Source organism: Streptopelia decaocto (assembly GCF_964273445.1).
Source record: "Streptopelia decaocto genome assembly, chromosome: 18".
NCBI lineage: Eukaryota > Metazoa > Chordata > Aves > Columbiformes > Columbidae > Streptopelia > Streptopelia decaocto.
This window is the reverse complement of record NC_138673.1, coordinates 8,422,404-8,444,846: the sequence shown is the minus strand read 5'-3', so window position 1 is coordinate 8,444,846 and position 22,443 is coordinate 8,422,404. Positions and strand designations below refer to the sequence as shown.

General features: G+C 42.7%; 1 protein-coding gene across 2 annotated transcripts; it reads right to left on the bottom strand.

Annotated features, from left to right (window-relative positions):
- Positions 1 to 4,136: 4,136 nt before the first annotated feature.
- RAD51C (RAD51 paralog C) lies at positions 4,137 to 21,914 on the bottom strand. 2 transcript variants are annotated; one of them, XM_082068700.1, is made up of 9 exons: positions 21,746 to 21,913; positions 20,251 to 20,509; positions 19,831 to 19,997; positions 18,732 to 18,865; positions 16,017 to 16,148; positions 13,789 to 13,855; positions 10,692 to 10,752; positions 8,115 to 8,175; positions 4,137 to 4,542 (listed from the first exon to the last, which is right to left on the bottom strand). In XM_082068700.1, exons 1-9 carry the CDS (start codon positions 21,861 to 21,863, stop codon positions 4,441 to 4,443), a joined length of 1,101 nt encoding a protein of 366 aa, XP_081924826.1. In that variant the 5' UTR covers positions 21,864 to 21,913; the 3' UTR covers positions 4,137 to 4,440. The 2 variants fall into 2 exon arrangements, with proteins under 2 accessions (XP_081924826.1, XP_081924825.1); XM_082068699.1 differs by lacking the exon at positions 4,137 to 4,542 and adding an exon at positions 4,549 to 7,512 and having other exon boundaries at positions 21,746 to 21,914.
- Between the last annotated feature and the right edge of the window lie 529 nt (positions 21,915 to 22,443).

Sequence of the window (22,443 nt, the reverse complement as noted above, 5' to 3'; positions counted from 1 at the left end):
ATTTATAATCTGTTCTAGGGATTTAATGGTCTGTGCATATTCTGCCTTTTTGGAGTGGAGGGTGAAGTTCAGCCTAGAATGAGAGCAAAGTTTAAGGCAGGTGCTTAGTGGGATTTAAAAAATTCTGTTGGTTCTTCCACAGACTTACTTTAAATGACTTGTTCATCATCTCACTGTAGAATAGATTCCTGATTCTGTGATACTCTGCTCCAGTCACAATATGGTAAGAATCACTAAGCAAGTGTAGTTGTAACCATGTTGCTAAAATGGTGGTGGTTCACACTAAATTAATTAGAGTATTAGAAGTATACATCAGAAATTTTAAACTCCAGAATAATGCAATGTGAGACGCCAAACTGAGCAAGTATTCAAACAGCATGTTGGGAGGCTTTGAGAAAAGCACCTAGATCAAATTAGAACCATTTATTGAGGACTGTAGAGTTCCCTCTTTACTTTCCTTTATACTAGATATTTTACATTTTAAACATTCTGTCTTCCCATTGTCTGAAACTGAAATGTGATTTTTTTTCTTTTAATGTCCTGATTCTTCTCTGGCTCCATTTAAATAAATGGTAAGTAATTTTTGTAACAAAATGAACAGTATTAGTTATAATTCTTGAAGAATGACTTAGTAAAATACATGCTTTTCTATGCATCCTTTCAGCATACAATCTAACCTTTTTACTGCTTATGTAGTGACTGAGCTATTGCTTATAATACCATTTATTATTTCTATAGATGTAGTTAACTGTGCAGAGCTTAAACTCTCTAATAAATCGATAGTGCATATTGTACGAATATTTATTGCTTGCAGGAAGCAAGACAGTATCTTACAGTTTAACAGAGGGTGCATTTGTGGGTGAAATTCAGCGCTGGGAAGGGGGCCAGTTCCCGCTGATTTCATTCTTCAGTCTAGAACATGAACGCAGAAATCTCACCCTCACCGAGGGAAGCCAACTCCCCTGTCCCCAGTCATCCCAAATGACGCTGTGGCTGGAAGCCACACGATGTTGAATACGTGGCCTGGGGAGAGGGGAAGCCCAGGAGCAGGTACCAGCTGGCTCTGGTTCTGCGGCGCGGGGCGACTGGTGCGGAGGAGGACGGGACAGGCTGGTCCACGGCCCCAGGACGCTGCCAGCTCCGACACCCGGTGCCTCACGCTCCCCTGCAGCCAGGCTGTGGGCTCAAACTGGTTGGGAATCACCAGTTACCATCCCTGTTTCTCATCCTGTACAAAAAGTATTATTTCCCGTATGTACTCTGTTGTAATATTTGTGTTACTGCAATGTAAGCGTTCTATGTATTCCATATCCCTCTAGGTACTCTGTCTTTGGACAAGAAAGCATCAAACCGTACTTCAAAACTTAATCAAATATATTTCATACAGGATTAGAATGTGTTAAAACAGTATAATACAGCTTAATGTGCCTTTCTAAATAACTATGATCGCAAGCGTGGTAAAGACAATCTCTTCTGAGAAGCTGGAACACAATGACTTGTCCTTCAACTTGCATATCTTCTTTTGTTCAGGAAAAGGGTGGGGTTAAAAAGGCAGGCGGTAAGGACTTCACCTTTGTTCATCCATTAAATGCCTTAGAATAAATTTAATTTCAGTCCCCCCAAATAACTAAAGGAACAGTAACTGAAATTCAACAGAAAAATAGCTGTTATATTTTAAATGTACTTTTCTCAGCACTGCATTCATCATTCAGATTAGCAGCTGAGTCTCCTTCCACATTAGTCAACCAGTTCGTAATTGATTTCAACATGAGACTGTTTGAACTTGGCTACACGTTCTCACCTTCAGATGAGCTATTTATTCTTCATATTTTCTTAATTTTGTTCTCTTTGGTAGCTAGTTCATTTCTCAGTGTTTCATAAGGGAAAGAGGTGCAGAACACATAAAATCAGGAAGAAATAAATTGTTATTTTCTCTGTCCAAACTAGAATTTCAAAGCAGGATTTGGGCTTGAGGAGGAGTACAGTGTGACCACAGTGTTTTCCTGTTGCCAAGCCCTGTGGTAGAAACTGTTATTCTTGTTGCGGTGATGAAGTAGGTTCCTACACCACAAGTAAATGTCTTCCCTACAAAATGGAATAATTCAAAACTCAGCATGATAGTTAAAGCTTTTGCCTTTCAGAAAACTGGGACTTAAAAAGCAAATCAAATAACCTGTTTTATTTTTGATTCAGTGCCATGACATTGGCTAGTTAGCATCTTTTTGTGCAGTCATAAAGTTCTCTCATGCCACTCACTGTTGCACACTGATGCTGTGACAAGCAAGAGAATTCTAGGGGCATGTAAGAAAATATCAACTTGCCATGGAAGATTTATTGGTGAGGCAACGGTCAAATTCTTTCTTTCTATGCAATTCTAAGCCTGGAACAGCTTCCTTCTCTCCAGCAGATAGAACGAAATCTGGCTCATTTCATCTAATTTTGCCTCCGCCAACAGATTCTTCTCTGTAGTTCTGGTCTGCAGAGCTGATTTTTATAATAGCTTCAATATGAAAACCAAAGAATTAAAATCTCAGCATAGAGAGGCTCCAATGTTTCCTTTGCATGTTTTGTAACTCCCACTGTTAACCAGTAACTCTGCGATTTTTTTATTTTGATAATGATGCCTGGAATACTGGAAGATCTAGTATTTACTCAGACAAAACGATTTATCTTGGTATAACAAGATCAGCATCTCAGCTGGGGCTTCTGGATGCTACTCTACTACCAACAAAATAAAAAACCCCTGTCAACTGAAATCAATAGTATTGGAGACACATCCTTACTCTCCTCACACGCAAAAGCGCGTGTTGAGGATATTCAATCAGAACACAATAAATTGAGAGAAACGGATTTTTCCATAAATATCAAACGTGTTGAATAGCAGCTATCAGTTGTAACCAGCAGTGCTTCTTAAAATATTGTTACAACACTCTTAACGGATGGTTCTCCTTGTGGCTACGTAGGCATGTGCACCGCGCTGGCTCCCCCTCCTCTTGCGCTGCAATACGTAGGAAGCCGCCGTTCCCAAGCGGAGCGTGTGCTGACATCACATGCGGTAGGATCCTTTTGTTTGCCTGTGTCTCCTGCATTGAAATGTTTGTCTGAGTCACAATCCCGCCGCCGTTCTTTCTCTATGTCACCCTTGCTTCTCCCTGACTCACAGTTTTTAAGTTTTCACACAGCCCAGTTTGCTGCATAGCAATGGAATACTTTTCCTTTTAATATTTTATTATGTAATTTATATCTAAACACTATAATGATCCAAAAAAATCACTGCCACTTTTTTTTTTGCAGCTTTTTGAATAAAGAAGTTTTGTGACTCAGATGCAGCACAGAATTTTGTTTCAAAGCAAAGTCAGTTTAGTGTTACTAAATTAAAAATTGAAGATAGTGACTCCCACAACTTGAGTTCTCCATTTAGCCTGCTGGCTGAGTTTCCTCAGCTATAACATTATCCAGCGCTATGCCAGAAAGGGGTTGTATGTGTGCATGTGTACAGACAAATACTTCGCATAATTGAAGTAATTACTATTTGTACTGCGGTACCTTTCTTCTCCTCTAATAATCTTATTGATTTGTTTTCTCTTAATAAAAAGAGGACAAATCCCTGCTTTATTTTCAGTGTACATTCATTCTTTCATTTGCTTTAGATTCTGGAGCTGCTAATATATTGCTGGTGCCTAAGAAGCCTGGGTTTCCTCTTTATTAAAGCAACAAACAAAACAGATCTAATTACAGCATCTTCATTCTGAATCCTTTGCTATGAAAAGAACATGGAAGCCGAGGGCTGTGCAGCAGTTTGGTTCAAGCTCAAGCGATGGTAAAATAGTCTTACTAAGACATTACCGTGCTGGATTAAATCTTTTGCCCTTCAGATCTAGTCTTTCCTCTCTGTTGTTACCATAAGATAAATGAGAAGTTGAACCCACGGCTTCGGTTGTCCTTGATCAAGGACTTTGCAGCAGGTAAGGGCTGATGCCCCGGTCTGGCACAGCATTTAGGTTTCTGTTTATCTTAGAGCATCCATCAGCAGCTCCACTGCCTTCTGCCCCGCTCTGAGGCATGTGAGCAGATTGCTGCAGGAAACCTTGTTAAAATTCAGATACACACAAAACCAGATGATTGATCAAGACATGTATCATTAATGTAATGTATTAGACGCTTGCATTTCATTTTTTTTTCCCCCAAAGTAGTTGTATTCTCCATCTCCCAAAAACCTCTTGTTATAGAAAACATAGAATTTTATTATAAAAGTAAAATTATGCCATACACAAAGGAATTTCCTGCAACAGAAATTTGCATATTGCAGTCTTAATGTTAAGATAATATCCAGAGCAGGAGTTTAGATTAGAGTCTCTCAGGCTGCCTTTGGTTGCATGTTCACTATGCAACTGTTCGCAGGCAGCACGCATTTTTTAACCTTCAACTTTGGAATCGCTGTTACTTTTCCTCTTCTCTCCGTGGCCGTTTGCGAGGGTTCATTTCAGTATCTTCTGCATTTTGAGTGACAGCTGGAAGCTGCACATCTCGGAAACCATGAGACTGTAACATATAAGCAACATCATGTGATAACACTTCATGGATATACTGCATGGGTAACTGCTTCCCAGAAGATCAGGTATAATGCTGTCATTTATTTTAGATGAGCGGCCACAGAACGTTGATAGACCAGGCCAAGCTCAGAACTGCACGATTTTCAACACACATGACAACTAATAACTGTGTCTGGTTTTTAAAGATACTTCATTTTCACCAACCAGGTTCCCTCTTCATTTTATCACTAACAACTCCTATGACTATGAAGCACTGCTTCTCTCTAAATTATGTTGCCTGTTTAAATAAATTAAAAGCCAAAGCCTTCAGCCCTTTTTCAAGCTCCCACAGAAGCACAATGACTGGATTAATTGCCTCAATCATTTTCAGAAACAAAACTCTGCACTTCTACAACCTAGGATATTTTTATGTAGCTACTTAATGAACTGAAAACATCAATGAGACATTGTAAGAGAGCAGCATATCTGAATCGGTCTCTAGACTGCAAAGACTGCCCCAGCATAGTAATTTATGGGACACAATGGGATGAGAACCTTTAGCTGCCAAAAACTATTAATAAATGTTGAAGTGAAAACTAGATGCTGCTACGCAGAGAGCTTGAAGTGATCTCTTTGCCTTAGTACCATTCCTATTTTCTGTTACGTTAGCTCACAATTAAATGATTTTTAAAGATTTTAGAATATGAAAGATCTGTAAAATCAGTTAGTTAAGCGTGTCACCGATGCAGATGGAAATGCTGAGATGTTACGTGAATCCTGCAACTGTCTTCCCGTCTCCAGACAAACGCTGTGCAGGGAGCACTGCCAGCTCAGTGACAACTTCTAGAGGAAAAGGGTTTAATCTGAAAAATTGCTTTGGGGATCCTAAATGCTCAGGTAGAGACAGCGTGGGGATGAGAGCATTTCGGGAAAGCTGACATTTTGGCTGGTGCAGTGTGAAAAAGCAGGTAGAATTACCATCAGACCTGACTCTTCTAAAATGCCAGTGTCCCCCACACCAAGATCAACCCAAACCAAAACACAACCCAGTCTGAATGGTTTGTGTAAGTCTCCCATTCCTATATTTCTGTTTCTCAATGCCTCACCTCACGCAGCCTGCTGTTTTCAAAGGAACAAACAGCAAGAGGTGCCACAACGGCAGAATTTGTGCAGTCCCTCTGCTATTATAAGCAACTCAAGTGTTATTCTAAATAGCATAATGGGGTATCTTTAAGTTTAGTGTTTCACTGCTGCTTGCATCTAATCTCTGCCATTCCCCTCAGGCACAAAGGTGGATCTGTAGCCAAGAATCCACTTAATCCAGCATGCTAGACTCCCAGTGAAAGCATTCCAATGGTTATAAAGGCCAGAACACCATAAAGTAGGCTGCTTAGTATGGATGTTTTGCATTTAAAGGCACGTACCTTCTGGGCATAGCGCCTTGAAAAATCCAAGAGTTTTGTGTATATTTGTGAAGTTGTTACTGGTTTTTAGATGGCAAGAACGTGGCTAATGGAGCCAAGGGCGTACAAAGCTGAGATAGTCTGCAGTCATTTTGAATTGTTCTTTAACCTTCTGGCATTTACAGACTGCATCAAGATTGACAGAGGTAGATAGCTTTATTACTTGAGCCGTATTCTCACTGCTGGTCTGGCAGACCCTTCACAGCTCAGGGAAATACTGACAATTCCTACCCAGAATATAGGTCTTGGGTCTCTATGTTTCATGATTAAATAATCAGGTCATGTTACCTGGGAAATGTAGGTGGATTGGATGATCTACTTACTCCCTTGTGCATAAATCAATTTACATTTCTATACTCTGCACTTAAGAATGAATCCTGTGAAAGAAACTCCACTTAATTTGATAGGTGTTCCACAGCTTCCACGCTTGCCCAGAGCGGTGACCAACTTGCCAGCGCAATGGGAAGGACACGCTGAGAAGGAACTAGAGTTACACTCCCTCAGCTTACAGGCACGGAGCAGCCAGTTTGTCAATGGTACTAAAGCATCTAATTTGCATAAGCCTAAACATCTTCAAGGATCTAGGCTTGAGGAATTTATTATTATTTTTTTAAATTATCTTATTTTATGTGCTGGTTATACATAGATGTGCTAGATCAGATTTGGAAACACTGAATGTGTATTTACATCTTCCAGCTTAACTACGGAGATGGGAATGAGAAATGGTAACAGCGGACTGTTACCGTCAGACCTGAATTTCATGAAAGAAATGGAGAATACATTCTTTTTTTACTTACAGAAACCATCTGCTGAAGCAGCTCAACAGGATTAAGAGAAAAAACACAGGGATAATCTTAAGTTTTAACAAATCTTTGATTGGGATACACTCTCAACTGTATGTCAAGATTGTGTGCATTCACACAGAAGAAGAGAGCATAGCTGGTTTATAATGCATATAAAACTGAAAGAAAAAGGCAATTGAACTGTCTAAGACAAAATCCATCTGTTTGTCAGCTGGAAAGGGCCATGTACTCACATCACATGAGCCAAACAACCTTGGGACATCGTCCCACTTGCCCTTCCAGTCTTTACAGAGTTAAGAAATATATGTATATTTGCAGTATTTCTTCTGTCCAGGTGAATACATTCAGAGTTAAAGTGATTTATGTTTGATAGCTTGAAGACCTCATCTTAGGGCAACATTAAAATCTGCAGGAAATGCTATGGCAACGTGTTTCCATGAGGACACATAGCAAATAGTTGTGGCATGTACCTATGTATCTGATATTTGAAGATACAAGTCGAGCGGTGAGGTTTTTTTAAAACCTAAATACAGCTTAGGCAGTATGCATTCTCATTAATGTGTATCTGAGCACTCCACGAAAGAAAATAATCACAGGATTTAACTCGGGATGAATAAGAACTCCAGCCATAAGCTGAAAGCTCTTCATATGATACAGACAGAGGAGAAAAATCTCTACAGATCGGCTGGTCATAGGGTCACTGGTAGGATGGAGCTATGAAAGAGATAAATACAACCTCAGTTATATCAGGCAATGCACTTAAAGCAGAGATGTGGAAACATGTACATCACATAGCACTATTGAGACCTCTGGAATACCATGTACGATTCTGGTCACCCTTGTCCTAAAAAGATAAACTCAACTGGAGCAGATGCAGAGAGGAGCAACTGGCGAAACAACCACCTACCTGCCAAGGGAGAAAACAGCTTGTTCCAGTCTCCCAAAATGAAGGTTCAGAGAGCACATGATTGTTCTCTGCAATTGCACTTAGGCCAAAACTTAACATCAAGGGCAGATAAAATCAGCAATACTAACACAAGAACAGACGGAGACAGGCTGGCTGTAAGTGTGATCTGGAAATCAAAATGCTTTCACTCTAAGACTAACATGCTGGGTCATTTTTCTAAAGGGAAAAGGTGCAAAATACTCATCAACCTGAAGACATCGCAGTATTACTGGTCACCGTCAGAAGGCAACTGAAAGGCAACACTAAGAAAGCGAACATCATTCTTAGATTTGCTCATGTGTCTGAAAATTCCTTTACAGGTAACAATTTGCCCCCATCGCTGCATTTCCATCCCCAAAGAAATACTAACTGTAATGCAATAGGGTATGGTTGACTCCTCCTGACTTGGCGACTTGTACAACGTTGCCAACCTGGTTAAACAAAAACCAGATAATTATGATTAGTGAATACAATAATAAAAATTGCAAGTCATCAAATGACCAGACCAAGTTTTCCCCCAGTCATGGGGCAGGTGATGAATCCAATTCTTATATACTGTCATACAGGTCATTTAAACCGTGGATGCCAAATTCCCATCCTTACATGACCTGTCAGCTCAAATACAATGCAGACCTACTAAAATGAGTGACTGATTAATTAGCCTTATTTCATCACAGTATTTAGTCACATTTTTGGAATAATATTCACTATGAGTTAATTCCAAATGCCATTTTCTTAAAATGCAAACAAAAAAGGGGTTTGAGCACAACTCTTTCCTGCTGCATTTACCAATCATTTGTTCACTGACCTCTCAAAGTTGGGAGACACCCTCAAGAATTCAAATACTTGTAGGGAGATTTTTTTCTAGGGATTTCACAAGCCTGTCAATACAACCTAGCGAATGGAGAATGAGAATAAGATGCTCCATTTCTAAGCCTGACCTTGCCACTGACATACAGCATAACCTTGAGAAAATCATTTCCCTTGTGCTTCTCTAACACTTCGTTGATTTTGTGCATTTAGACTCTAAGCAATGCATCCTGATTTATACTTACAGAGCGCATAGCCCAATAGGTGCTTGCATGATCTAGAGAGAAAATTGCAAAGCCCCTCAAAGCAAGGGGTTTCTCAGCCAGTCCCAGGGCTGAAAACATCCCCAAAACTTACGTAAAGCCGGTACAGAAAGCGTTTCGCTCTCTGTATCAAGACACCCTGCCAAAGGTCCTGTTATTTATTTCGGGGGGTTTTTCACCTCCCTGAGGTACCATTCTATTAGAGAGCACGTAATTACAGCCTGAGGAACACTGCCACTTTGTATTAGCTACACAGGGAATTCCTCAGAACATTTAAGCGGTGTTATACTCCACAAAACAGCCTGAATCTGAAGGTGCAGGAGCCGTGCTTTCCCAAGCGCTCAGCTGGAGCTCTGCTCTGTGCCTCTGACTCAACAGGATCTTTCCTCACAGCAACGAGAACCCTTATAATTAAACTCTGACATTTGCAACAGTATTAAGAGACAGGTATCATATATGGCCAAAGCCAAAAAAAGGCAAATGGATTCTCAAATGGTCATCTTTGTGTCTCAGTAACCTAATATAAAACCAAGAACAAAATCACAATGGATCATCAGGTATAGGTAGTTTGTGTAAAAATGCAACAGAATGTAGCTACTTCTGCTTTTCACAGATAGGCAGTTGTAACTGGAATTGCTGTGCTTCTGCAGGCCCCACTCTGTATTAGCTGCGTATTTGGAACAGTAAATAAACCACGTTTGTCTGTCCTTGGCTTGCTCTCTGCAACCTGTATCTGCAGCCTTCCTGCCTGTGCTGCAGAAGAAGAAAAAAGCTCTTTACTTTTGATATATAAAATTAACTTTTGTTCACTCTGCAATCATGTTGATGCAACTTCTCTCTTATAAAGGCTGTTAACTAATCAGTGATGTTAATTTAATTCCAAATTAAAAAGCCTGCTGTAATCATTCTGCATTGCCTTCAAACTCAGAATTTAAAGCAAAACTCCACGAGGAAGCGACACTGCGTTTCTCGTTCAAGTTTAACAAGTAAAACTATGCACAACATTCCAGTGGCATTTTTATTTGTTGTTTGCAGAACATTAGGGAATTGAAGCAAGGCTTCTTAATTTCAAATTGCTGCACTGTGATAATATATACAAGACAAATTTAACTGACCGGGAAAGCAAAATGAGCTTGCAATATCCTGAAGAGGGGGGAAAGGCCAGGAAACAGATCTCATCGCAACAGACACAACTTCATCCTGGTTTTAGAAAGGTCATCCTCATTCCTTTGGCCTCTTAAAAACCATCTTCCACAGGTCAGCTCTGCACTGGAGGCCACGCAGCTCTCCTCCTGCCTCTCTGCAGCTCACTGTCACTTGGTTTCTGCATAGCTGTCCGGTTTTGCAGAACCATCCTGCTGCGTTTAAAAGCAAAAAGGTCCAAACGCTGCCACCGCGGCTCAGCAGGCCTGCGGTCCATCCTCCCCTGTACCCCTGGGTAGGTGCAAAGCCTTCTTCAGCATCTTTGGCTTTGTACTGCCTGGGGCCTAAAAGTCTGAAGCACAGAAATTCCTCTCCCTGCTTACAAACTGCAGATAACAACAAAAAAATTCAACTTAGCCACCAGATCCTAAACTTTTGTGTCTGAGCAGCTGCCGTTAGGATGTTCTGTTTTGATGAGACACGGTGTCTTGTCAGAAAGCACAGACAGCAGCGCAGCAAGCTGACCGTGGTGCGGAGGATGAGCCTGACAGCTGGGCCCACGCTGTCTTAGGCTGAACTAGAAAGCTCTTCTTGAGCCTCAGCAGCCTGGGACATGGCCAGGAGTCACATTCAAATACCTACCAGGCCACCAAAGCCAGTCTGGAAAACACTCTCAAATGTCACATTTGTCATTATTATTACATACCTCCCTTGCCTGCTTTTTCTCTTACCTCTGACTGTTGTCCCAGTGCAAGATTAAACGGACAGTAGCAGCATGTCCCCAGCTTTCTCCTGCGTGACACAAAATGACAGGCTATTTTATTTATCTCCTATAATAGCAGCAGCATCAGTAAACTGAACTGAAATTAGACCAGTCTTCCAAAAAAACCCCATGATTAAAACACATACACCCTTCTCGCAGTAATGAACTACATCTTTTTCATACGTGCAAGGATTTCACAACTAGATTATTAAATATACAGAAACAAGGAATAACCTCTGTGCTCACCGTGTTTTATAGAAAGCTTGATGCAATACTTCCGTATTTGTAGAGAGATTTTATAGATACCCAATAAAGGACAAATACAGACAAATCTTGAAAAAAGAGGCAGCATGAAGAAACGATTTCTCTAATTACTACTGAAGAAGTCTAGTGAGTATGTCTAAATCCTACTTCAAAAATGCGATATTCTCTCTCTCAGGCATAATTATGAGCAAACATCGCTCCCTCTGGGATGTAAGCTTTGGGAGAAAGTAAATGATTATTAAAGTATTAATGGTCCCTGAAGCAGTCTGCTGCTTCTGACAGCAAAACGCAAAAGAACACAACCGCAAGCAAGCGGTGGGGAGTGTGGTGGGAGGAAGACAAGTTTGGATTGTCATCCTGTTTCAGAGGAAACTACTGTTTCAGTTCACACCTGACCACAAGCTCAGTCCATTTATAGACAGTTTTATTGGATGTTTTCCTCTGTTTCTCCCAGGAGACTCCAGAGATGGATTGCACTTTAAAACAGTCGTTTTGGCGAAGCGCTGCAAGGCTCTCCCGCTCACCTGCGCGCAGCCCTGTGACCTCGGAATCGTTGACTTGCTGGTCTCCATCAGGTCAGCCCCACATGCCCCATGTGCTCTGGTATTCATTACAGCACGGAGAAAGAAAAAAATGATTCAACTGTAATGAAGACCTAGACCCTCTCGGCATCTTGCCAGAGCTTGCTCCACGATATCCAAGCTGAGATTAAAGATTTTGGCTATCAGACACAGTTCCGAGACAGAGATCAAAACACATTTTACAATGGGTACAAATTCCACACCAGAATGTTTCCAACCGTATCGAATATGAGAGAAAAATGCTACTGTAAAATAAGATATTTCTGTGTTAAACTCGCTGTAGATTAATATTTGACCTTCTTTCTAAATATATCCAGTAGAAATGTCTAGGAACATCCAGCTTAGCTATCACTAGAGGGAAAGAAAGCTGTCCCCTTCATAAAGCTCTTGGCTTAATACCTTGCAGCATCTGTGCTTTTTTTTTCATAAATAAGAACTTCCCTTCTGCTAGGAAGCTGAATACGAGTTTAGAGATTAATGCTCTTCTGAAATCTTAGAGCAGACTGTTTCTAAGGCTTACCAATCAACGGGGAAAAAGAATATATATTTAGGGGAGGCATCAGGATTGATTTTTCCTGGGGTTTTGCTGCCGATGCCTCCCTCAATAGTTCCTTTGGCTACAACCAACCATGCAGGAGTAGGAGCTGCTTTAGCTTTTACGATGGGACTGTTGAAATAGCATCCCTTTAGAGAGGGTCATAAAAATCACCTTGGAATCCAGCAGCTCAATACTTGCACCAAGTCTATGGAGTAAATTCACATCTTCGTACCACTCTGAAATGCTCAACTTGAGATATCGCGGTTTAGGATCAGGGGAATATCTCTTAGCTTAAATATTTTACCAACTGGTACGAAGTTTCATTTTTGCAGGAGTACACACGACTCAGTTTAACCGTACTGTGTGGTTACACACATTCTGGTGAGAGTCACAATCAGTTTATGGTCAATATGAGGTTATGCCAAGCTAAATGTTTGTAAAGGAAAATATGTGCAAGACAATACGTGATATCTTTGAATTATAACCTACTCTGAATATCTTCACATTCTTTACTGTCCCTACGACTCAATAAACACAACAGCTCTCAAACAACACTGGCCATTGAAAAAAGACAGAATCTGTTATCTTTAATGGAGTTTGTAGCCAGAAAGGCTGCCAAAAATGATACATCAGAGGGCAAGAGGCAAAAATGACAAAAAGGGTCAGATACTGGAAGCTGGGTCTTTATCTGCATGCACAGCTCAAAATTCCACATTCTTCACAGTCTCGGAGGAGCTGGTCAGTATTGTTCATTTTATCTTACATCTGTGCCAAATGGTTCAGTGCTGTACGGACACCGAGAACATCTCTGCCTTTGTACTGTCCCCTCCAGAACAAGGGAATCATTACTTAGTGCACGGAAATTGAAGCAGAGAATTTGTGCCCTTTAAGCACATCATAAAATACTACAAAGTTACAACCTGAAATAAGATTTAAGCGCTGTGCTTTTTCTTCATTTGTCAAAATGAAGAAGAACTGTTCCGTTTTCCACTATGACTGCAGAAGAAGAGTCTATGTGGGTTATTCTGCTCATTTCAGGAAAAAAATGGAACAAAAAACCACTTAAAGTCACTGTGTGGCTGAGGATCACATGTAGAACCTCCCTCTACATCATTACTATAGAGAGCACCAGGCGGAGAGTTCCAGCTACGCAGCAAACATGAAACACCTTTGCAAATTGTTACCGGAATGCATTCAAGTGCAATGGCAAAATAAACAATTAGAACTGTTTGGAGAGGCAGTGAATTCTCAGGGAGTTTAGGAAATCACAGCTTAGTTTGAGGTGTGCAAATGTTAGGCTGTGTTCTCCTCTTAGTGCTTTAACCTGTTCATCACCACATTCCCGCTAGAGCTTTACTGCCCCCAAGTCCGTCCCTACATTTTTTGCACGATCATTGACGAGCCAGTTTCAGTGTAAATTACCTGATTTATCAGAGGTTTACTTATTATTTAAAAAGCTGAAGTGTACCTGGTCCGCATTTAGCAGAAACAGATTGGAAGACAATCACACCAACAGCTCAGCCAGCACATAGGATGCAGCAGAGTTCCACAGTGCTGGCAGTTCCAGATGGGTCTGGTGGGCTCAACAAACAATTCCATTTTCTTTGTACATGATGCCAAAAGAAAGGAAATCATAGATTGGAAGATTAACTCAGTTTTCCACTCACCAGCTAAACACCTACCTAAAGCAGGTACCAACATGGACTGGCTTTGTCCAAACCTCGTTGTCATTTGGTTCGTCAGAACTACCTAGAAGAGGAAACAGAAGCAAGAGAGGGATTTTTCAAAAGCTTTTATCAGTAGTTACTCAGGCAAAACTCTTGCTTACTGTAATGAAGCTTTTATGTTAACAAAAGAATCTGTAGAACTGCCTCATCTTTTCCCAAGAACCAAACCAAAATAAGATAACCTTGCAAAATGTATTTTCAGTTTGCATGGCAGGTAGATTTCCTTCACTCAAGACTTTCAAGAAACCTAAATTTCTTCCTTCCCAAGGGATGCAAACTCTGCATAACTTGTCTATTCCACCGTATCTGTGCTAAGAACTGTTTGGATCTGTAATGGGATGCTCATGACTTGTACTAGCCCTCTAGGAAGAGAGAGATTCCAGCCACTGAGGCATAAATGAACTTGGTGGTGCTGCTCCAAGCAAACATGAGCCCGGTGATTAACAGAATTTCTGCACCTTGTAGTCTAAAAATGCACAAGTGGGTACAATACAAAGCAGAATGAAAGTGAACAGACAGAGCGGGGGAGTGTTTTCGCAGCACGAATCACTCGTAGGAGGTTCACAGACAGTCTAGGTTAGATCCCTGGTAGAAGTGGGGGTGGGTGAGACAGAAAAGAGCCAGGAATATTAATTGTGAAGTTCATTAAAAATGAAAAATAAAAAAAAATGTACCTATCTTACACCCTGGGGGTTTTCATTGTTTGACATGCTTGTATGATTCTTGCTTGAACAGTTAAGAGAAGTGTGTTAAAGCAAGCAGTTCCACTGAACACAGCAAAACTTTACAGCGCTGAAAGCCCCAAGACATACATCATGTATTTTAGAGAAGTAACTAATCATAAATGGATGATAACAGCCCCAAATAGGCTCCCCATCTCCCTGCTGGAGAGGGGCTGGTCTGGGTATCCCAGCACAACCCAGCCAGGGTTTAGAAACGAAAGGAATGTATTTCCTACCATATGAGAGCTTCCAGACCACCCAGCATCCACCCAACAAGCACTCTCTGGCACATGAGCTGAATTTAGACTGGAACTAACTCAAAAACGAACAGGAGGGCCACTCTGAGTTAATTTCTGAAGCTCTGTGACTGATCACAAGTATTCAGCAAGTGTTTGTACTAAGCTCCTCACTTGTTCAATAGAAATAAGTTTTATACGGTTCCCTTAATCAGAGAAAAAAAAAATAGACTGTACAATGACAACTGCTCCTGCTCAAGGTCACCAGGTACCCGGTTTCAGAGGGAAAGCACTTGGTAAACGGGAGGCTGTGCAAATCAAGCAGCTGTAGAACATTCCTCTCCCTTGGTGCCCACACCAGCAGGAAGAAGCTTCATAACCCACGTCAGGGCAAGGGCAGAGGGTGCAAACCCATCGCCCGACGCGGGCGGCACGTCGAGCCGCGCTCCTTCCCTTCCCGCAGCCATCAGAGGAAGCACAAGGCGAGCTTTGTTTTTAGCACTTACGAACAAAAGCCAATCGAGCGGGTTGCGGGTGACAAGGTTACAAGTCACCTGGAAACGGTGACAGGCACAATCACCATTTTGAGCCTGTGTAAGCTCTGATTCCCGAACAATGCTTTTCTGGGCTGGAAAAGACTTGCCCAAACAATTCCTGGAACAGAAGTAGCTTCTGAGTGCCATCTGCTGGCTGCGCGGCTCAAGATTTGCTGGCCTCCATATTGGCGTAAATGACATGGAAACAATGCCCACGAAGGGAGCCCTGGGTTTCCAAGCCAAACTAGCAGATAAAGTGGTTTTTCTCCCTAAGAACAGTTCCTCTGCTAAGACAGTAATTTATTTTCAAATGAGGAGTGGAAAATTACGTTGGAACTGCAACGTACTCTGATGTATTTTAATGCATGCGCTTTGTAGGTAGAAGTCACCAAGGGAGCATTGATTGTCCAAGCAAATAATTAAAGATGATGTGAAACAGCACAACAAATTGATATGCTACCATTTAATTAGGATCTACAGGATGCTTTTAATGCAAATTTTACTTATTTTGGCAAATCTAGGAATTTTCCACCTAAACAGTTTTGCCTGTGTGATCCATCTGTATTTACTGGCCAAACTGGCAAACATGAACATAGAGGACATTCTTGCAGTTTTATTTTGCTGTTCACAATCAAAAATCACATGTAATTCTTTGCACCTTTTGTGATTTAAACCTGCCCCAGGCTTACCGCTGATTTATGATCATTTGCTACGATGATCAGCTGCTGTGCCAGACCGTTCAAGAGCCTCGTCCGAAGCGAGAGGTCCTCAAAGTCATGGCGAAAAGGAAATGCAATTCCATCAACTACCACCAGTCGGACCTCGACGTGGAACAAAACAAAAAACTACCATTACTATCCCGCAAACCAGAGACAAAAAGCAGTAAGATGTCTTTTTAAGTGCATTGGAATGTTTTACGTAAGGCAATGGCAATATTTTATTTCATACTCAGATGTGCACAACAGTATAACACCTATTGTCTATCTCCATATATCAGAGGTAACCAGTATTTCACACAAGTGCAGGGAAAAGAGTCTCCAGCTCCAAACAGGCTAATACACCAAGTGCAGTTCTGCATTACGCATGGATAGGAGCTCAGGCCATAGCTGCACCAGCTTAAACAAAGCGCTGCGCTAAGCTCTGCATTAGTTAACTCAGCACAGAGCTGCCCTTCCGCCTGTTTCAGACCTCGCTCGCTTCCTTAGCTGACTTCACCTTGAAGAACCTGGTACTAAATAGAAAATAACAAAGCTGGACTTAAAGCCTTGCAGAAGAGAAGCTGCACTATTTCACCTTCTCCCTCAAAAAATAAAATGCAAATCAAAACTAGAATGCATGCTGCCTGCAGTCATTGACAACCCATCTGATTCTAAGGCTTGTATCAGTGATCTACCTTAGAAACACAGATTTTAACAGACGCTTAAAGGTATTCCACGCACTGTGCAAGGAGCTGAGTATCTATCTTGCCTGAAGATGTTTGCTTTGCTGAATTATTTCGTTGGTAGCATTCATTAGCTGAAGCTAGAGCACAATGCTCTGCTGGCCCATCACCCTCAAGACCCTATATAAATATTAGTCTGGGATTTTGATTTATTCCAACTTCATTTGTTGTAGCTGTTTTGATCTGATTGTTGGTTGTATTTGTCTGAAATACAGAAGGGAGATGGATATTCTTCCAGTGTTCACATGTTTGGATGTCACTCAGCTCCTAGGTGTCTACAAGTTCTTTTTGACTTTCAGAGCAATCAGCATAACAGTATAAACACGAGTCATGCTACAAAGCAATGTATATATAGTTATATAACTTGCCTATCAGATTAACATGTCCTGGTAGGATGCAATTTAGTTTATTTTCTCCCAGTTATACTTACAAAACAGCAAACAAGTAGATTTAAAGTATTCAAAAGTAGGCTGTACACAGAAAACTTGGAAACATTTGCCTTCTCCATGTCTGTTTGTCTCTACTAGACCTTAATGATGTTTATTATGACAAGAGTATTTTCTAACATAGTCTTCACAGTATCACAGTATGTTTGGGATTGGAAGGGACCTCAAAAGATCATCTAGTCCAATCCCCCTGCTGGAGCAGGAACACCCAGGTGAGGTCGCACAGGAACATGTCCAGGCGGGTTTTGAATGTCTCCAGAGAAGGAGACTCCACAACTTCCCTGGGCAGCCTGTTCCAGTGCTCTGTCACCCTTACTTTTTCGTATTATTGGTCTTTCTCATGTTATTAACAAGACCTCAAACGAATTCATATTTCCAAATAACACTCTCTACAAAACCCCTAAAACCTGGAGGTTTCCTGTGGTCCCAGCCCCAGCTCCAGCTCTGCACAGGGGGCCCAGACTCATTTTAACGAGAGCGGGACTGCAATGAGCATCTGTCAAGTCACTGACAGCCCATCCAAGGAATCACCAGAAGGTCTGATGGTTCTCCTGCAACCTTCAGCGCTTCAGGCTCCAGGCCAAGCACAGATAAATCGGCACAGATGGTACCAGAGAACTGCAGCCCAGTGTAACTGTGCTAATGAAGCCATGTACTTTCCACAAGAGCAAACACAACAGGGCACCGTTAGGACCTGGCAGAGAAAGGGAAATACCAGACTACACTAAGCAAAAGTAAAGCTCCCATCTGCGCTTTCAAGAACATAACAGCTTCCAAAAATGGGAATGATATGCGAGAGACAATCTAACTAAACAACACTGATTTGTGCTCTGCTAGAATGAGGCACAAGTCGTCTTCCCCAAATCTTGCTGGGAAGTGATCTGCTGTGCAGAATCTAGAAATCTGGAAGGGAGGTGGTGAAAATCTGCCTTACAATAGCATTTCACTGAGACACTGGGTATTAGGAAACTTTTTGGCTGTGGTCCACCCGAGAGTCAAGCTGCAGGCTCTGGTTGCTTGTAGCAACAGATGTATTGGGAAGAAGAAGAGTCACTTTCTGGATGCCAACACGGTGCAGGATGCTTCTGGTCCTCAGGGTTCTAGGACCAAAAAACGGCACTAAGCCTTTCTGATCCCCCTGCATGACGGTCAACACAAGCACACCTGGCTCAGAGACTCTTTTCTAAGGCAGTTTCGTGACGATTCACAACTCAGTGCTCACAGAAATGTAACAACATGTGGCAACACAGATCCAGTATCTTTGCCTCAAAATGAAAATCCAGGATGCAAGCAGCAGTCATAGCAAAAGCAAATTACTCTCAAGAGTAATCGGGATGGGAATGAAAAAGCAATCAAGCTTTACATTTGTACTCTGGCATCAGCCAATACATTACAGTCAAGCTGATGAGGTACCAAAGTGTTACTCATGTTACTCTTACTATAACAGATGAACATCCCTGAAAATCCTTAGTGTGAAGACAAGTGGTATCCTCTGCTAAGTCTGCAATAACCCTTACCTTGGAATGCTCTGAAAGAAAGTCTGGGAGGAGGTAAACCTGTGCAAGCAGCTCTATGTAGTCACGACAACGGAAGTAATATATGTGAGAAAGGATACTTTCCAGAGAGAAAGTCTCCAAAGCTTTTAGATGATCTGAGAACAAATAAATAGATGAGTAAATGAGTCAGACGTCTGTACTAGCATATTGTGACTTTGATCATTCTATCAAACTACGCCTTCCACATATAGCAACAGCAAAACCCCCAGAAACAGTCCAGGTAAAGTGTGTGGGAAACGTACTTTCCATCTGGCTTGAAAGTCACGGTGGTGGTGAGCAGATGCGATCTCAGCATTTGCACGCAGGTACACCGGAGGCTCCGAGGGAGCGCTCCAAAAATGAAAACATTATTTCTGAAAAAATAACTTTCCTAGTAAATGATTTTCAAGCCAGAACACTGCCAGAGGAGAACAGTGACTATTAATCATCCATTGTTTAATGCACAGGCAGTAGCTCATTTAATATGGTGTCCTTTTACCTCTTTTCAAACAGAACTTTGCCACATAAACTACTCAAAAAAAGTTGTGTCAGTATACCCAACACACCAATGACTTATAGAATAAAACCTTCATTAACTACAACCTGGCTATATTGACCTTATGAAGGAGCCAAATTCCAGCTACGGTTCTACAATATGGGGCTTCAGTAGCAACATTGTCTTAAGAAATTCTGCAGCTGCTCTTCCTGTCCCTGCATTGCTGCACATTACCCCTCAGTTTTGCTGACAGAGTTGTGTTTGGGTTTTGCTGTAAATTTGATCATTAATGTGCTAAACAACAACAACAAAAAAGCCAAATACCTCACATACCTAAACCCCAGAAACTATCATGTAGAAAAAGAATTATTCTTAAAGTAGTTCAGCTCAGTCTGCAACATGGCTCCACGTACTGATGCACGTCAGGGTATAATACATACAGGTGGAAATAAAAGGTTGGCAGCAAGAACCCCTTAAGCCAGCACGGCTGCTCAAACCCTCAAATGGTAAAACTGCAGCCTATGAGACACTGGTTCAACTCAAATCCCAGCGTACAAGGCAGAAAAAAAGGACTTGGCAACGTACCTTCATCTTGCTGAGCGTGGGCAATGAGCTGGCAGTGCTGCACGCAGGCAGCTGCGATATCCGCTACTCTGTCCACCATAAAACTTCCTTCGGTGTCAATGAACACGGCTTCTCCAGCGACGCCCCCAAAACACTCTGGGATCTGTACGTCTACGGCCAACTGCATACTGCCATGGGAAATGGAAAAGAGAGAAAATATTTATATCCCAGAGATCTCCCCTTCCAGCTCACTCCTCAAGTGACCTTTCTGCTGGGGAATACCTGGAGCGGGAAGCAGTGCCGCCGTTATCGTGATCAGATTTATAATGCTGTATAAGAATCAGAGATTGCAGTCATGACAACAAGAAAATGAACTATCCTTATAGTTACATTAAGCAAAGTGATCACCAGTTGCACAAAAGTAATCTCAAAATAAAATACCACAGCTGTGTCTTCCCAACACCAGGAGCTCCGCAGATCTCGGTGATTTTTGTCAGCTGCACGCCGCCTCCCAGGATGTTGTCTAGTGCTGAGCAGAAGGTGATGATGAAGCCCTGGGCCTGCTCTTCCTCCAGCAGTTCCAGCGCTGTGCAGGTCCTGGTGCTGCCTGGTCCCCCCGTCGTCCTCGCTGCATCCCCCTGACACGCCTGCCTCACCACCTGTAACGCTTCCAGCGCCTCTTCTTTGGAGATTCCAATTTCTAGAAGAGTCAAAATTACAACACTATCTTAATTTTTTAAACACAGAATTATTTAAAGTACGTAGGGATAATTCAACTTGTTTTGTCAGAAACCTGATTATTCTGCAGTGTAACACAAAAATATTAATCCTTTTAGTATAAGGATGCACACAGCTTGCCAACACCTCTGGAACTAATGATGTGGTTTTCAAAAGAGAGCAACAATGCCCCGTGTTCAGAATTCAGGTGACAGTTAGCTACCTGCAAATAAAAATTAAAACCTGTTGTTCACAGACAGGTATGAGATCCAGCAGAGCAATTCACCTATTCTGCACTGAATGTACTATCATATAAACTCATTTGAAGCAAATCATGTCCCATAAAAGCAGTCGGGTTGCAGACTCTGACAGTGACACCTGCTGATCGTGCTCTGAATTCCCAGGGTGTTGCAGGGCTGAGCACCTTGTGCATCATTTCTAGGTCTGACACACAGACCTCACAACAGACAAGGTACCTGCAAATACCTGTGTGTTCGTCTTTATTACAGGTATCGTCTGTCAGATCTGGCTACTTCACTGCGATCTTCAACGCAAAACTATTACCACAGATTAGCACAGATAATAGAAATTATTTTTATTCTTACAATGTCTGTGCAAATTTTAAAAGCAAATAGAGTTTGGTCTAGTGTACATAACCACAGCAAGATTGGCAGGTTTAGCCTGTTTGCAAGTAGTTATCAGCCTTTAAGTAATGCAGGTAACAAGGGGAAGGAGAAAAATGAATTGGTACTGATTTGATTTTATGTTGTTACTCCTCATGTTTGTACATTTCCTCATTTCCATAGGGATTATTACAGAATCATAACAGCTTCTTGAAAAAGGCAACTTTCTGACTACATTTATTTTGTTTAAAGCACATACCCTTGGGGAAAGAAAGGCATGAGCGAGACAGAATCCTCTGGTTCTTCCTTTTCTGTATCTCTTTACATCTATCGCTCGGTGTAAGATCTTCTTTGTTTGTTTTCATTAATCCAACATTAACTTTGCCCATTTCTCTGCCCTCACTCAAGGCCTCGCTGAGAGGAGCCGCCACTTCTCTGTGGACCAAGCACCTCATCTGCCCGAGCTGCTCAATGTGCACCAACCATCGAGGCAAACGATCCCCGCTCACCCCGCCCGCGCTGCCGAGCTCCCCGGCCGCTCCGCGGAAGGACCGAGAACCGCCGGGCAGCGGGGGCGCCCGTTCCCCCGCCGGTACCTTTGCTCAGCCCGCAGGGGCCGGTCTCCAGCAGCTCCTGCGCCGTCTGGAAGCCGGCGGCGACGAGCCGGGCCCGCAGCGCGGGGGCCAGGGGGAGCCCGCCCACGTCCCGCTGCATCCCGGGGCCGCCAAGGCCGCCATAGGCCGCCCCCCCCCCACTGCGGGCATGGGACCGCCCCCACAGCCGCGCGCCGGCCGGGAGCCACGTGACGCTGAGGGGCCAATCACTGGCTGCGCATCTAGGCGGGAGGGGAGGGGGCGGGCACGTGGCGCGGCCGTTGCGGAGGCGGCGGCGCCGAGGCGGGTGAGGCGGCGGGGACCGGCGGGGACCGGCGGTGTGAGGGGGGGCGCCGGTCGTGAGGAGGGGGCAGAAACAGCCAAAGGGCGGCTGGAGTGACTCCGGTGGCCCTGGAGCAGTGCTGGCTTTGTCTGGCCTTCGTCCAGCCAGAGAGGCCTGCACACCCAGCAGGTGTTTGGGTGGTTCTGTGATCCCCCTTGTAGGAAACGGTCATCTTCCCAGTGTAATAACAGGCAGGGTCTCTCAGCGAAGCATATTTTATTAACAATTTTGCAAAACTGGGTGTCCTACCTAAAGGGGGGTACGTGGAATAGGGCAAAAAGCCCCTGCTTATATCCCCCCCTCAAATCCCAGACGCAAATTCCTCCTCTGTTCCCCGTCGGTTGGGTACTTGGGGGTT

Bases quoted from the DNA above. Each gene is read 5' to 3' on its own strand.
- RAD51C (XM_082068699.1), bottom strand. From the start codon at position 21,863: ATGCAGCGGGACGTGGGCGGGCTCCCCCTGGCCCCCGCGCTGCGGGCC. The intron at 13,856-16,016 runs GTAAGCCTGGGG...TTCCTCTTCTAG, and splicing joins CAAATGATCATAAATCAGCG to GTAGTTCTGACGAACCAAAT. The intron at 8,176-10,691 runs GTAAGAGAAAAA...TTGTTTAACCAG, and splicing joins CACTGGGACAACAGTCAGAG to GTTGGCAACGTTGTACAAGT.